This window comes from Vitis vinifera, chromosome 1, assembly GCF_030704535.1.
Source record: "Vitis vinifera cultivar Pinot Noir 40024 chromosome 1, ASM3070453v1".
Taxonomy (NCBI): domain Eukaryota; kingdom Viridiplantae; phylum Streptophyta; class Magnoliopsida; order Vitales; family Vitaceae; genus Vitis; species Vitis vinifera.
Window position 1 is genome coordinate 20697455 of NC_081805.1, and position 15221 is coordinate 20712675.

Sequence of the window (15221 nt, forward strand, 5' to 3'; positions counted from 1 at the left end):
AAATTTAAGTTATTTTTAAAAATTAGTAGACTTGTTAAGTAATCTAACACATTAAGTCTTGTTTAATTTGAAGTTTATTTACTTAGTGAAAAAAAATCGAAAAATATTAATTTTAAGTAGAAGAGAATAGTATAATTATTCTAGCCAATTTTCATCCATAGATTTCTAGTATTGGTTATATCATCGTTTGAATTTTAAATTATTTTTAAAAATTACGAAATTTGTTAATGAATCCAACACATTAAATTTTGTTTAATTTGGAGTTCATCTGCTTAGAAAAAAAAAAAAATGATTCTATATAGAAGCTAAACAATAAAGTCGTTCTAAATCGATTTTTGTCTATAAATTTTTGGTATTGATTATATTATTATTCGAGTTTTTTATTATTTTTTTAAATTATCAAACTTGTTAATGAATCTAACCATTAAGTTTTGTTTGATTTATTTGCCTAGTAAAAAAAATTGGAAAATAATGATTCTATGTAGAAAAAAAATAATAGAGTTGTCCTAAATCAATTTTTGTTCATAAATTTTTAGTATTGATTTGTTTTAAGTTATTTTTAAAAATTATTAAATTCGTTAATGAATTTAATGCCTTAAGTTTTGCTTAATTTAACGTTCATTAGTATTTATCTATATATATATATATATATATATATATATATATAAAAGAGAAAGTAAAAAAAAAGCTGCTTAGTTTTCTTAGGGCTTTTAATTTTTTATATATAAATTAAAAAAATTTATATTCGTGCTTTAAAAATAGTTTTTTATTTTATTTTGTTTTTAAAAATTATTTATGGAGAAAAAATGGCTATGTAATGTTAGGAATTTTAAAAAACAGGTTTTTAAATTACATGGGGAAATAGACTTTTAATTTTTTTTAATAAAAATGGTTGGTTTTACAATTTTATAATATTATTTTAGTTTTTACTCAACCTTCCGTGACTCAAAAGCTAATAAAAATATAATTAATTCACGTGAGAGGACTCTTTTTAACTTATTTGCTTTGGTACACAATGATAATCATTCTGAATTATTCATAAAATTAGATTGAGAGATGTTGAAACTTGAAAGGAAAGCGTGAGGCTCCGCCTTGAGGAGCCGGTGGTTGGTGAAGTGGGTTGAACCCATGACAACCGGGTCGCGCAGTGCCTGCAACTCCAACCATCCAATAATTCGATTTGGTCAGTGCGCTTTGCTAACGTACTCCGGAGCGTACCCTTTTGAACTTTTTTTTTTCTACTTTTAAAAATAAAACCACCACCACTACTATTCATGTTGACCCTCTGGTATCCCCGGCTCACGTTAGGCTCCTCTCATTCCCTTGGATAGTAAGTCCATTGGTTGAGTTAACGGTAACGGAAAACAAAATCGAATGAGAGTGGTCGTTAAGATACCAGTCGTCTTCTTCTTCTTCGCTGTTTGGCTTCTCGGAAAATTCTCCTCAAGGTACTGCTACTTTTCTCACCCAAACTTTCTCAGAAAATTTCTCGCCATCTCTGCTGCTGCTGCTGCTCCAGAAATTTGTCTCTCCTGTTTAAATGTTCTCAACTTGGTCTGGATCTTGGATTACTTAGCTTCGATTTGGATACCGTGAATTATTGATTATGTGCAATTTAGACTGCTTAGATTCTTCAATTTTGTACGAATTCTTCCCTTTTTATTTACTAAACTTAAATCAAAATTGCTTACATTGTTCATGAAACAAATCCGAATACCTTAGCATTAAGTCTGGCTTAGGATGTTTTGGAGCGTATAAAAACAATCATACATATGGTTCTGCACTCTGGTGAAAATGATGAATCTATTGAAGGTAATTGTTTTCGTTGAAGTGTTATTGATGGCTTGAATAAAAGTGATGAACTTCGTTAAGAGTGACTCTATTTTTCTAGTTATTTATGGTAACACAAAAATTTGAAGATTAAATCTTTTTTGGAATTCTCCTTTTTCATTTTCCACTTTTTATTTTATCAGTAATTTCTGAACTTTGGCCGACTAGATCTTTAGAGCATTTATTTATTTTGATGCTTGAATTAGGTAACTAAGATGTACATTTGTGAGCATGAGCTCTGGAATCTTATGTTTAGAAAGTGATGAAATTGGCAAAACCTTAAAGAATGCTTTTGTGTGTGAATAACTATTTAAGAAAATCATCAGTGGCGAGGGCTCAGTCAGGCCAATAAGTGAAATTGGTCAATAAATTTGTAATTTGTGTGCTTTAAAGTTTTAATCAGAAATTGGTTCCTTGATACAGAGGAAAGAAATAAGAATGGCTGTGTTCTAATGTATCTTGGGTTTGCAATGCGGTATGTTATTGTCTTGGATTTGCATGCATAGGGAATGCTTAGGGTAGGGTTCATGAGCATCTCGCTGAAGATGAACTGATTGGGTGTGGACTGCAGTAATCAACCAATAACCACACAACATGATATGTTAAAAGGGAGCTGGGGTAGCAGTTGGGATTTCCCCTGGTTTAACTTAGAAACTTAAAAGATGGATACTGTAAAAGGAACAAAAACAAGTAGTGCAGCATATCTTTAGTGCACCAGGTTAGAAATTGACAATGAGCCAAGTATTACTGTTAGACAATTCAATTTCACTGTTACATTTATTTTGTATGCTAAAGGTTAACCAGCTGATGATGGACCTCTGCAGTATATTTAGTGGACCAGATTAGAAATTTTGGTGCTCATAAATAGGACTTTGACTATGAGGTGGCTACTACTATAGGAGAATTCAGTTGTTATATTTATTTTGTATATTAGAGGTTAACTGGTCAGTAAAGGACTAGTGCCTTCTGAACATAATAGGGTGAAGTAAACCAAATGCATTCCTGTATATATGTGACTTTGGCTTGTGCTGGTCTTTGTCATTCCATGAAGGATGAGCAATGCAGAGAAATGGGGAATTGAGACTTAAATTCCCTATTTATTATTTGGGGTCCCTTGATGCTTGAAGTAGGTTGTTTATACTTGTTAATTAGTTGTATTAGTTGAACCCAACCACATATTGTGCCTGTTGTCTGCAGTATGGGCTGAATGTAATAATACCCACGTTCTGCTTTGTTGTGAATAATTCCCAATCCTATAATTGTATCTTGCTCTGACTTAAGTTTCCTTCTCCCTCATCTCTTTTGGAAGTTGCTTTATTGTTTGAATTGTAGCTTTATTGTTTGAATTGTAGCTTTATTGTTTGAATTGTAGCTTTATTGTTTGAATTGTAGCTTTATTGTTCAAATTTGCCTAAGAGCTGATAAAAAGTATGGATGCTGGGGCTTTCCTTTCTTTTCTTCCTCCCACTCCCTAGGTAGCTGAAGAGAAGAACGAAGGCATGGGAATGGATAACAATGTTGTTGATGATACTGATATGAATGGAAAGGGCATGGAAGAACTAGAGTGTGCTGTTAAAGTTTTACTAAGCTTAGATTTGGACCTGGCCTATTCTTCTGAGAAGTTGGTAAATTTGCACGTGCTTTTAATGCAAGTTTGGGCTCGGGAAAATGTTTTTGAAGCAATGGCAATGGAAAAAGACCATATCTCAGCAGACTCCATTGAGAAGGCATTGGTATTTGATCTCTTATCTGGTATTTTAGATTCAGAGGTAAGAGAGATAGAAAATTTCATGGATACTCTCCAAGCAGAGATTGTTGATGCCCATAAAAAAATATATTCGTGCAGTCACTTGAGAGAATTATTCAATGTAATGGAAGAGAAGTTGATTGATTGTGAAGAATCTTTGAAGCAGTCCCAAGAGCAGGTTCTGAAGATGAACACACAGTTAGCCAAGTTTCAGAGGGTCTTTTTAGAATTTGAATATCAAAATGGTAAGTCATAAAACTTCGTCTAGTAGTGAACCAAATTGCCCTGAAATAAATAATGAAGATGTGTAATAAATGTAGTCATTTTTTGTTTCACTTTTTATTTACCTTCCTAACACGTGTATATTGACAGGGAAAAATGACGAGAATATTGATTCAAGAGAGAATGGTCAACTTTCAAACATAAATTTGAAGTTGAAAATGCCAGCAGTCAGACAACAAAGACATATTCTAAGGGTCCTAGATAAATCTCTTGAACGAGAGCTTGATCTTGAGAAGAAGTTATTGGAGATAAGACAGAGTGAAGAAGAGCTGAAACTAAAAATGCACTTAACTGAGCAGGTAGGTTTCTGCATGGAAGAAGCAGCAGGGGCTATTTATGGAAGGTTTTTAGAGGCAGAAAATTTAGCTGAAGTGCTAATGGGGATTTCAAAGGAGTTAGTAGGTCGGCTTCAGATTGCTCAATTCAACCTGAATGGCTCAATCCAACGAGAAGCTGAGGCTAAATATAAACTTCTTGATTGCATGGAACAACTGAAAGCCAAAGAAACTGCTTCACAAAGGCTTGAGAAGATCAATTCTGAACCTTGTGTTTCTCAAAGAGAACAAACAACCAGTATAAAAGTCAATTTTGATGAATCTGAAGTGTTTACTTTGAGAGAAAAGATTCAATTGCTCGAAGAACAGCTGAAAGAATCTGAGTTACAACTGAAGAATGCGCATGCATCCAATGAAGCTATGCAAGAACAATTGAGTGGAATGGACAATCTAATTGAATCTCTAAAAGAAGGTATTCTTAAGGCAGAAAGCAAGGCTGAAAGTGCAGAAGGCAAGCTTACACTGTTAACGGAGACAAACCTGGAACTTACTGAAGAGATGGGTTTTCTTAAAGATAGTACAACCGAGAAAGCGGGCTCGCTTGAGAAGCAATTGAGGGACTTACAAATCCAACTGCAGCATGCCAAAGCCTCCTCTGAAGCTAGTCAAGAGCAGCAGAATATGTTATATTCTGCAATTTGGGATATGGAAACTTTAATTGAGGAACTGAAATCAAAAGTTTCAAAAGCTGAAAGTAAGACTGAGAATGCAGAAGAACAGTGTATCTTATTAACTGAAACTAACTTCGAACTTAACAAAGAACTCGGTTTCCTAAGGGATAAAATGGATTGCCTTGAGAAAACTCTGCATCAAGTTAAGTGTGAAAAAACAGCAAGTGCAGAAGACATTAGTATTAGGACTAGACTTATCATGGATATGGTCATGCAACTAGCCTTTGAAAGAGAGCGCATCCAGAAGCAGGTATTGACTTTCTTGCATTGTTTTTCCTTGATTCCAACTTCTTTTGTTGCTTGTTCTGTTCCTTCTTTTGCATACCTATGTCCAGGTGAGTTCAGCACCTTGTGGTTTCTTTCAAGATAATAAAGAAGAAAAGACATCAATAGATAAACCAGCTACAACAGGCTCACACAGGATTTAATTTTGGTGCAGTTGTACTCTCTAACAGAAGATAATAGAATTTTGGTGGAGAAGATACAGAAAGCTAAAAACAATGCTTCTGTAATTATGTACGGCAATGGAGATGGTGAAGAGAAAGACTTTCTGTTTGTCAAGCATAATTCAGCTACTGCTACTCAGGCAAAAACATTCAAGGAAACAGTGACAGAGCCCTTGCAAAAATCCCAGGCATGTGTTTGTTATCTTTCCTATTCTTTATGATAAGTGGACTGATCAAATCCTAAAAACAAACAGTTAAGAGGTAGAAGTGGTACTGGTCTGCCTGTTTTAGGCTGTATTTGGTTTAGGGGCCTACTTGATTTTGAGTTTTCTTAGTTGGCAAGATTGGGTTCAAAATTATCCAGCCTTATATACTATGGATAGACGTGATCATTTACACTGAACTGAGGTTCTCAAAGTGCCAACTTTGGTTGAGCCTTTGAAGGTCAATATCACTCCATTGACATCTAGGATATCTTGTTATTCATGAGTGTTTTGTCTGTACTCAGATAATAACAGCCTTGTATGCAATGCTTTAAAAAAGATGTTAATTGGATGTATGATGAGAGTAATCCTTTATTAAGAAACCTAAATCTTGCTCCAACTAATCACTAGGATGAATTTAGAAGTAATTGCTTGGCAATGATGCTTAAAAGTGATTGAAAATTTGTGATGACTCTAAAAGCAAATTATCTCAAACATGAGGTTTAAGGTTGGCACCTCACCAAGATAAATCATAGCGTGATTAACATTCACTCATTGACAAGGCCACTATCAAGAGTCTTTATTGCTAGCTCTATTTTTTTTTTCCCTTCCTTGTACACCTCTTATTTCTTTACATTGTACAGGGTTTGCATGATTTCTTCACTTTTGTCAATTCCCATCCTGTTTATTTGTCGGGCCTTTTTTTTCTTCCTTCATTTAGAATTTGTTTCACCTGTCAAGTCTAAAATTGGGTCACTTCATTCTTGCTTCTTCTACTTGTAAATTCTTAATGCCAGTAGATTTGTATTGGTATACAGGTTAAATTTCGTTACTCTAAGGAAAAGGTTTGTTGGAATCCAACCAAATGATTCAGATGGAATGGGTCATAGATCCAGCTTTTCTTATAATGCCAAGTTTCACTCTTCAGCATTTATTTTATTTTTCTTCCTTTTTATATTCCTTTCTCACAATTTTGAGGCATTTCTCTGCAATATTTATCTGAAATATTGGAAAATAGATTAATCTTTTTTGTTTTGAACTAAATCACTCACTGGATTGATGGTTGATTTATACATCTCTTAGTTCAGAAACCCATCAATGATTTATCTGAACTCGAAGTTTCTACTGATCTATGAGATATTAATGGTTGTATTTTGTAACAAATTAAATAAAATAATTTCTTAATCCTGTGCTTCCACATCTGATGAATTTCATACTCCTTATCAACATCTGGTACTGTCTTTGGAACCATGAATCTTATACTGCATGGCTGTGTTGGGATGAACATGTTTTTTTATAGTGAATCCAAAATGGTCAAGCTTTACAAAACAAGCCAAGACATGGAAATTTCTGACAAGCCATTTTCTTTACCTTTGTGTTACTTCATTGCTGAGAGAACTTCAGATTTCATGCAGATTTTGAGTAGTCATGGATTACTGTTCTAAACAATTTCTTCCATTTCAACTGAATTCAGGTGGATGAACCATCAAAAGATTCACCTGAACCTGAGACTGAAGTAGAGACTTCTGTATCTGCCAAAGATGCTGCAAATGTGGTCTCAGAACTTGGGGCAGTTAATGTGGTCGGGGAAAGACGGCTCGACCTAATCTACATTTTTGTAGCAGTTCTTGTCTTACTTATTCCAGTGGCAACCATATATTTGTTCAACAAGAAGCTCATCATGGACGATGCTTTTAACGGTTAACCTCTGATTACCTCATTGCTGGGTTTGTTTGCATTTCATTTGCTCATGTTGTGTCCTGCAAGAAAGTGTCTGTACCATTTTACAGTTGTGAGTTTGGCCTTCATCAAGTTTCTTCACCTCCTAATTTGTTGTCAACATATTTTTTTTAAAGATTGCATCTTTTGTGGAATGCAAAATTTTGTACATAATGTAGTAATTATTTCTTGTTAGCTGCAATAGATAATCATGTAACAGAGTGGTTATAATTTTTGAATGAGGTGATGAATGTCAATGCAGAAGTGAGAAGAATTTTGGTTGTTATATCATATATGTAATGATTTTTTTGACCTAAAATACATTCTGAAAAAGGAAAGTGGTTTTTAAAATAAATTCTAAAAAATTAGAAGTTAGAACATTATTTTTAAGAACAGTATGAATTTTTTTTAATACCCCATTTTTCTTTAAACAATTTTTTAAAATTATTATTTTTTAAAGGTAATTTTAAAAAAGATTTTACTTTTTATATAAGAGTTAGTGATATTTTTTTTAAAAAATTTTAAAAATAAAAAATGGAATTGTATTAGAAAAACACTAAGTGGTGTTTGTTTTTTTACTTAATTCTAAATAGAACCTTAATACTTAATAGTATTAAATATTAGGTTGTTTGTTTTTGTAGTATTTTATTTCTATTAAGTATTAAAAAGTAAAAAAAACCATTGTGTTATTTTTTCTATTTAGAAAAAGTCATATATTTTGGCTTTTTCTATTTAATAAAAAGTTTATAATAAGTCATGAAAAAGTAAAAAAACAAACAACCTAAATTCTAAAACTAAATGGTTTTTAGCAAAAAGCCAAAAAAACAAACACCACCTAAATATTTGATTTTTATTGATATTAATGATAAAAAATAAATTTCAATTTGGTTTAACAAACAATTTTATTGTCAATTGATTAGAATGGAGGGAAAATCCACTACTTGAGTAACGAATGGTAAGCGACGTCGTTTTAAAGCAACCTAATAAACAACGAAGGCTCGAGCCATCGGTCAATTTGGGAATACGTTGGAACATAAAACCCTAACCTGCGCCTATAAAACGCGAAGAACCACAGCACCAGTGGAGGCTGAGAAAGCGAGAGAGAAACGGCCAAATCAACCATTCATTTCCTGTACTTCAACAAAGTCTGATCATAGATCAGACTTGCTGTGCTGTTTCAGGATCATGCACCGGATAGCCCCTTGCTACTTGAAGTCTAGTTTGCAAGGAAAAACTCGAGAAATTGGTATTTTTTGGTGCTAGATTAATTATTTGGCAAAGATTTGAACAGATCTCTTTTGCCAAGACAGTTTACCATTTTTCCCCTTAAATTTTCTTCTTAAACAAACATATAGATTCCCTTGTCGTTGTGTTGAATCTTGTTGCATGCGTTGTGAAACCATGCTTGTTAGGCCTACTTATATCGCTGGAGTTTTCACCTTTTTCGGTTTTACTCATTATTTTTTGTTGTCGTTTTTGAGGGGTTTTCCTTGAAATAAAGGATAGACTTCTTATTGGGGATTTGCTTGAAATAAAAGGGCAAAGCAAAATGATGAGGTAGTGAGATCTGAAATTGATGTGGAAAGATAGAGAATAATATGGTCTTCAAAGTTCTCTGATTGCTTTGCTATTGCAGTATACTGAATAGGTCAAATGGGTGAAATTTTCTTTAGAAGCACCAAAATTCATGGTCTGTAATCTTATTTTGCAGACTAGACGAGCATGGTGCGATAACATTACTTGTCTTTCTTCGTTCCTATGATGTCCTCGTCTTCTTTTGTCAACTGACAGGGCGCTCAGGACCCAGAATACATCCAAATTTCACGTTCAAATCTGAATCCAACATAGGAGTTGTTTATTTATTCCTTTTTCAGTTTATGCTTTCAGATTTATTTATAATATCGTTTCCTTTTCAACTTATAAGGCAAATTTGTTAAAAAAATACATATTTTTTAAAATTTTTATCTTAATAGAAATAATTGTGAAAGAAAGGGGACTTAAAACTTATTACCTGTTAAGTCGATTTTAAGCTAAATTATTTTTAAATTATTAATTTAAAATTTATTATTTGATTTTATTAATTAATTTAATTATTGTAAATCATCACATTTTATTTAAAGTATTGTAGCATAATTAAAAATATATTTTTGCTATAAAAAAAAGGGTCCTGCTGGACTCTTGGGCTCCTACCGTGGTGGGTGGGTTCCTTCTCATGGAAAGTAGCAACTTGGAGAAATATTCCAATCATGAACCAACTTAGAAGAATTAGTAAACAGTAAGATTTGATTGAGTAGTTGCGCATCGAGTATTAGAATGAGATTGTAATAATGAACTATATGTGCCTCCTTTTTATGGGCATTTTCAATAAATTATCATTTGCTTATTAAAAAAAAGGAAAAATGAAATAAAAATGATTTTAATATATTATTTTCTTTTTCTTTTTTTTTTCTTTTAAAAAATGGATAAAATGGAAATTTCTAAAAACAACATGAAGATCATTTTATATGGATAATAAAACAAACTAAAATAAATTCACAAATTTCTAAAATTGAAATTGAAATTCTATCATATGGTGTCATTATTTTTACCTTATAGGTTTTTTTTTATTAAAAATGAAAATAGATAATATTTAGATGAGAGATGAATTTGCGGAAAAATTTCAAAATCCAACCACTTATGGTATATGAAAAAAAAATTATTATAAGTTCCAATGAAATTATTTTAATTCTAAATATATAACAGTAGAATGAATAATTTCAATTAATTTAAAAAAAAAGATTTAATATTATTTCTAAATTAAAAGCCCAAAAATTAAAGAAATAATCTAAATAATGAAACATATATTTCAATTGTGAAATCCATAAATGTGAAGATACATCACATGAAAACAAGTGTTAATTTGTGAAATTTTTGATTTTTTTTTGCAACTAATCATAATTAACATGCTAATTATTATCCAATTAGCAATTTCTTAAGGTTGCTCATGGACTATAGGTGCCAAAGTTTGGGATTTTAGGGTTTTATGTTTTATTAACCCTAATTTTCGTTGAAGGTGAATTTTGGTAATTTTGGGATTTTTATATATTAAGAAATTTTACCAAATGAGTGATATGATCCTAAAGTCATGGGAAATTATTTTAATTTCCAATGCCATATTTTTTATGCTTAATATATGTATATTTTGTATATGGTACGGTATGTTTTGCATAAAAATAAATTTTTAGTAATTTTAATGGAAATAAATTTTCTTAAAAATTGGATTCCAAAAATGTATTATTTATTAAATTTTGGGATAGTGTAGATTAAGAAAAAAAAATTGTAAAAATAAATAAGAGCAAATTTCCTTTGGTCCAAGGAATCAAGGGATATAGACTTTCAATATCATCTCAAGGCTTATCTTGATTTTATGTTATCACAACTCCAATTGGGTTAGGAGGAAAAAAAAAAAAAAAAAAAAAAAACAAGGATTGCAAATTTTCTTAAGGACAAGACTAGACATGTTAGTAGTGAAAGTAATTACTCCAATGGTGGGCTCTCTATTTGGTAACATTGATGATAAGGATCTTGATTATACGCTTAACTTAGAATATAAAAGTGATTTGTCCAATGTAGGAATTATGGACTTGCTAGGATAAAGTCCTTAAAAACACAACATGATGTAATAATATAAGATTTCATTAATATTTATATTATAACTTATATTTCACTTTGCTATCCTACTTATGCATTATGGTTTATTTGAGTATTTGAGCTTGCATCACTTGCATTGTACATAATTTGGATGCATTACAAGTTGCATAAAGGATCTAAGTCCTTGCAAGATTGGTTCATGAGTTTAGGTAATCCATGTGAGGTTGTAGTGTACTATCTCCTAATTGGAGGGATGACTTGTCTTAATCACCTACATGAGTTTCCCATGGTGAATACACTAGTGTGTATGAGTTACACATTAGACAAAACCTATAGTGAATTATGACATTAGCTATCAGTTAGTCATGATTTCATTAAACTACTATGATGCATGGACTCTTAACCTTGAGAAAATATTGAGTTAGTGCTAAGGTCTTTAGTGGATTTAACCTATGGGTGAAACCTTGAAATGATCATATATTCCATATAGATTGAGTCATTGTTGATTAAGGTAGGTGAAAACAAGTATTTTCAAAATAGACACCATAATATCTCATAGGATTGAGATGAAGTGTTTCTTTAGATGATCTTAAGGACTTGTAATCATAAAATCTATGGCTTCTTATCAATTCCTTTAATGGAATTTGACATATGCTCTTAGTGAGTTAGAGTATGTTAGTTGGTCATATAATTGGAGGATTTAAGACTTAAGGATGATAGAAGTAATTTTGAGAGAATGATAGCTTCTCTCTTGTTAGATTACATACACCAGTTCATAGGGAGCTTGCATGTTGTGGTTAGTAAGTCACGAATATGAAAAAAAATGACTAAATTGGATTCATTCACTTTATTTTTCAATTTAATTTCATAGGATGCTAGAGTGTAGTTGATTCACTATAGCGGAATGTTAACTTTAGAATTGAATTATGATGAAACTAGTATTTTCCTATAAGTCACATTGTATAGGAAAACCTAGATTACTCTGATACTTAGCCTTGGATCTTGTAGGATGAATGTTATTTTTACGCTTCTCTAGATCTAATTACAACGAAAAAACATGGTAATCAAAACCATAACAACATAGATCTAAAGATAAAACATCATAGCTGGGATTTGGCTTGATTGATTCCAATTTGATGAAGTAAACCATAGGCGTCGTAGATCTCGTAGACCTAAAGATCTTCCACTTGATTACACATTTCATAGATATCTAGCATAAGAGAAGGATGGTCTTCCTTAGAGGGAGGCTAGAGTTTTATTTTTTGGAGTTTGAAAAACAATGATCAAAAGTAAAGCTTTAAACCTCTAAAGGGATTTATATAGACTTTTCCATAGGCTTAAGTGAATTGAACCTTTCTTGGGCTTAGGTCACTTAATCTAGCTCATTTGGGTCCTAACTAATTAATTAGTTGTATTGAGCTTCAATTAATTAATTAACCAGATCTAGAAAGTCAAATCATAAGATCCAATGCAACCTTGCATTTCCACCAAAACTCTGATGCACACTTATGAATTACAACCCTATAATTCCCTCAAACAAGTGTGCCACCATGAATCAAAAGCACAAATTAGGACCATAGGGACCCATAGGAAAATACTAGCTCCCTCTAAATCCAATTCTGAAGTTGACTCAACATCCCAGTAAAGAGAATTAACTGTAATCCAATATTCTATGATATTATAATGAGACAAAGTTCGGGTTTGTGACCTATTATCTATTACATGTGGACCCCTCATTAATTGGTATCCATAATCTATCAAGGTATGTGTTATCATCCTTTCAAAATTACATCTCTAATCCTCTGTCAAATTCTACATAAGAAATTATTACGATCATAGTTTACTTGATCACATGTTTTTAGGATCACCAAAAAGGACATAATATCTCAATTCTATGAGATATTATAATGCCTTTGTGGAGAATACTTGTTGTCACTAGTCTCCATCAATAGTTACCTAATCTGTAGGGAATATATGACCACCTTAGGATTTCACCCATAGGTTAAAACCATTGATAACTTTAGCACAAACTCAATATCCTCGCAAGGTTAAGAGTTCACGTAGTATGATAGCTTGGTGAAACATGATTACCCAATAGTTAGTGTCATGATTCACCATAGGTTCTATTCAATATATAACCATACATACTAGTGCAACTTTGAAGGGTAATTGGTTTGCATTAATTATATTTAAAATAGTGCAAACTTTATTATATAGATTTATGAATATAAATGATAAAGTTGTGTTAAACAATTGAAAAATAAAACTTTAATATGTGTTGTAAATTGTTATATATAATAGATTGAAGACTATACTGAAAGTTTTGTCCTCATTGCAAAAAACTTGGTGAGTTTTCTATTAATTTCTTACTTTTATACCATTGATAATGCTATTTTTTTTCCTTTATTATTGTTTTAAGTTGCACTACTTCCTTGATAATGCAAAGAATTACCTAGTAAATTATGGGTGTCTTTGAAAGTCACAAGTTTCATTTGCTATGCAAAGTAGATTGTTTATTAAGCAAAATCATGGGTTACAATAGATCAATCTTTTTGTTATATATGGATATGTTTTGTACATGTTTAAAATGCTATAACTGCAAACCATGGGCAACATATTTTGTAAATTTATTATTAGTTACTCATATAAATGTTTTGTTGGTTTTAAAGTTTTTCATTGTTCAATAATTGTTTTTTCTTCTCATCATCATATTATATTTAGTTAAATTAAAAAGAGGAGTGATATACCACAATTGATATTAAACAAGTTCACAATAGCATTGTAATAGGTCTCCAACAACATTGCAATAGGTTCTAATATCATTTTTTTATATTTAAAATTAACTTTTTTTATCATAATTTTTCATAGTTATTAGCAAATGCATAAAACACATACAAATAACCATTTTCAAAATACTTATTGTATAATTATAATGATTGAGAAAAAAAATATTGGGTGAGCATGAAAATAGTCATCCATGAATAATAATGACAGGTCAAAATAGACATTAGTAAGAGTAGATGTAGGAAGAAATATACATTATTAAGAAAACAAGACCGAAATAAACAGTCAACAAATGAAATAATGATAGTTAAAAATAGGCATTTTAACAAAAGATGATTAGAAAACTACTTTTGTACAAAGATGCGTATTTAAACACTAACAAACTTGACGTGTCTTTGCATAGTTCAATTGTTTCTCTTTTGCAGGAGTTTGATGATGTATTTCCTGAGGAGGTTCCACATTGTTTACCTTATATTCGAAGAATTGAACATCAAATTGATTTTGTGCTCAGTGCTCCCATTCCAAATTGACCAGCCTATCAAAGTAATCCCGAGGAGACAAATGAGCTATAGAGGCTAGTTAGTGAATTGATGGAAAAAGGGCATGTAAGGGAAAGTATGAGTTCGTGCGCCATGCTAGTTATGAGTTCGAAGAAGAATGGGACATGAAGAATGTGTGTTGATTGCCAAACAATCAACAATATAACGATAAAGTATCGTCATCCTATTCCTCACTTAGATGATATATTAGATGAACTACATGGTGGTTGTGTATTTTCTAAGATTGATCTAAAGAGTGGGTATCATCAAATAAGAATGAAAGAGGGCGATGAATGGAAAATTGCTTTTAAAATGAAATATGGTTTATATGAGTGGTTAGTTATACCATTTGGATTAATTAATGCACCGAGTACTTTCATGCGATTAATGAACCATTCTTGCGTGATTTCATAGACAGATTTGTTGTTTATTCTGATGATATTCTCATTTATAGCAAAAACTTAGATGATCATGTTGTGCATTTAAATTCAGTTCTGGATGTACTTGGAAAAGAGAAGTTATATGCTAATTTGAAGAAGTGAACCTTTTGCACTGATAAGCTTATGTTTCTTGGTTTTGTTATGAATGCACAAAGAATACAGGTTGATGAAGAGAAGGTCCGTGCGATTCAAGAATGGTCGAGTCCCTTAAGTGTAGGTCATGTTTGTAGTTCTCATGGACTCGCTAGTTTTTACAAGAGGTTCGTGAAAGACTTTAGCAATATCACCACACTACTTACCGAAGTCATCAAAAAGAACATTGGATTCAAATAGGGAGATGAACAAAAGAAGGCGTTCCAATTGATTAAGGAAAAATTGACTTATGCTCTTTTATTTGCTTTGCCTGATTTTACTAAAATGTTTGAAATTGAATGTGATGCTTCAGGTATGGGTATAGGTGTAGTTCTTATGCAAGGAGGAAGACTAATTGCATATTTTAGTGAGAAATTAAGTAGGGCAACCTTAAACTACCTTACTTATGATAAAGAATTGTATACGTTGGTTTGAGTATTGGAAACATGACAACACTACCTTT

At 31.7% G+C, this 15221-nt stretch overlaps 1 protein-coding gene and 1 non-coding gene across 3 annotated transcripts; both read left to right on the forward strand.

Annotated features, from left to right (window-relative positions):
- Positions 1 to 1068: 1068 nt before the first annotated feature.
- On the forward strand, positions 1069 to 7519 carry LOC100254648 (WPP domain-interacting tail-anchored protein 2). 2 transcript variants are annotated; one of them, XM_010655916.3, is made up of 5 exons: positions 1069 to 1448; positions 3306 to 3822; positions 3950 to 5115; positions 5305 to 5499; positions 6989 to 7519. In XM_010655916.3, exons 2-5 carry the CDS (start codon positions 3330 to 3332, stop codon positions 7217 to 7219), a joined length of 2085 nt encoding a protein of 694 aa, XP_010654218.1. In that variant the 5' UTR covers positions 1069 to 1448; positions 3306 to 3329; the 3' UTR covers positions 7220 to 7519. The 2 variants fall into 2 exon arrangements, with proteins under 2 accessions (XP_010654218.1, XP_019076901.1); XM_019221356.1 differs by lacking the exon at positions 1069 to 1448 and adding an exon at positions 1449 to 1554.
- A 1257-nt stretch (positions 7520 to 8776) lies between these two features.
- On the forward strand, positions 8777 to 8857 carry LOC132254689 (small nucleolar RNA R160). Its single transcript, XR_009466995.1, has one exon. It is a non-coding gene; the product is annotated as a small nucleolar RNA R160 (small nucleolar RNA).
- Positions 8858 to 15221: the final 6364 nt, after the last annotated feature.

Coding starts and splice junctions, on each gene's coding strand:
- LOC100254648 (XM_010655916.3), top strand. CDS start 3,330: ATGGGAATGGATAACAATGTTGTTGATGATACTGATATGAATGGAAAG. Junction 5,116..5,304: donor GAGAGCGCATCCAGAAGCAG/GTATTGACTTTC, acceptor ATTTTGGTGCAG/TTGTACTCTCTAACAGAAGA. Junction 5,500..6,988: donor AGCCCTTGCAAAAATCCCAG/GCATGTGTTTGT, acceptor AACTGAATTCAG/GTGGATGAACCATCAAAAGA.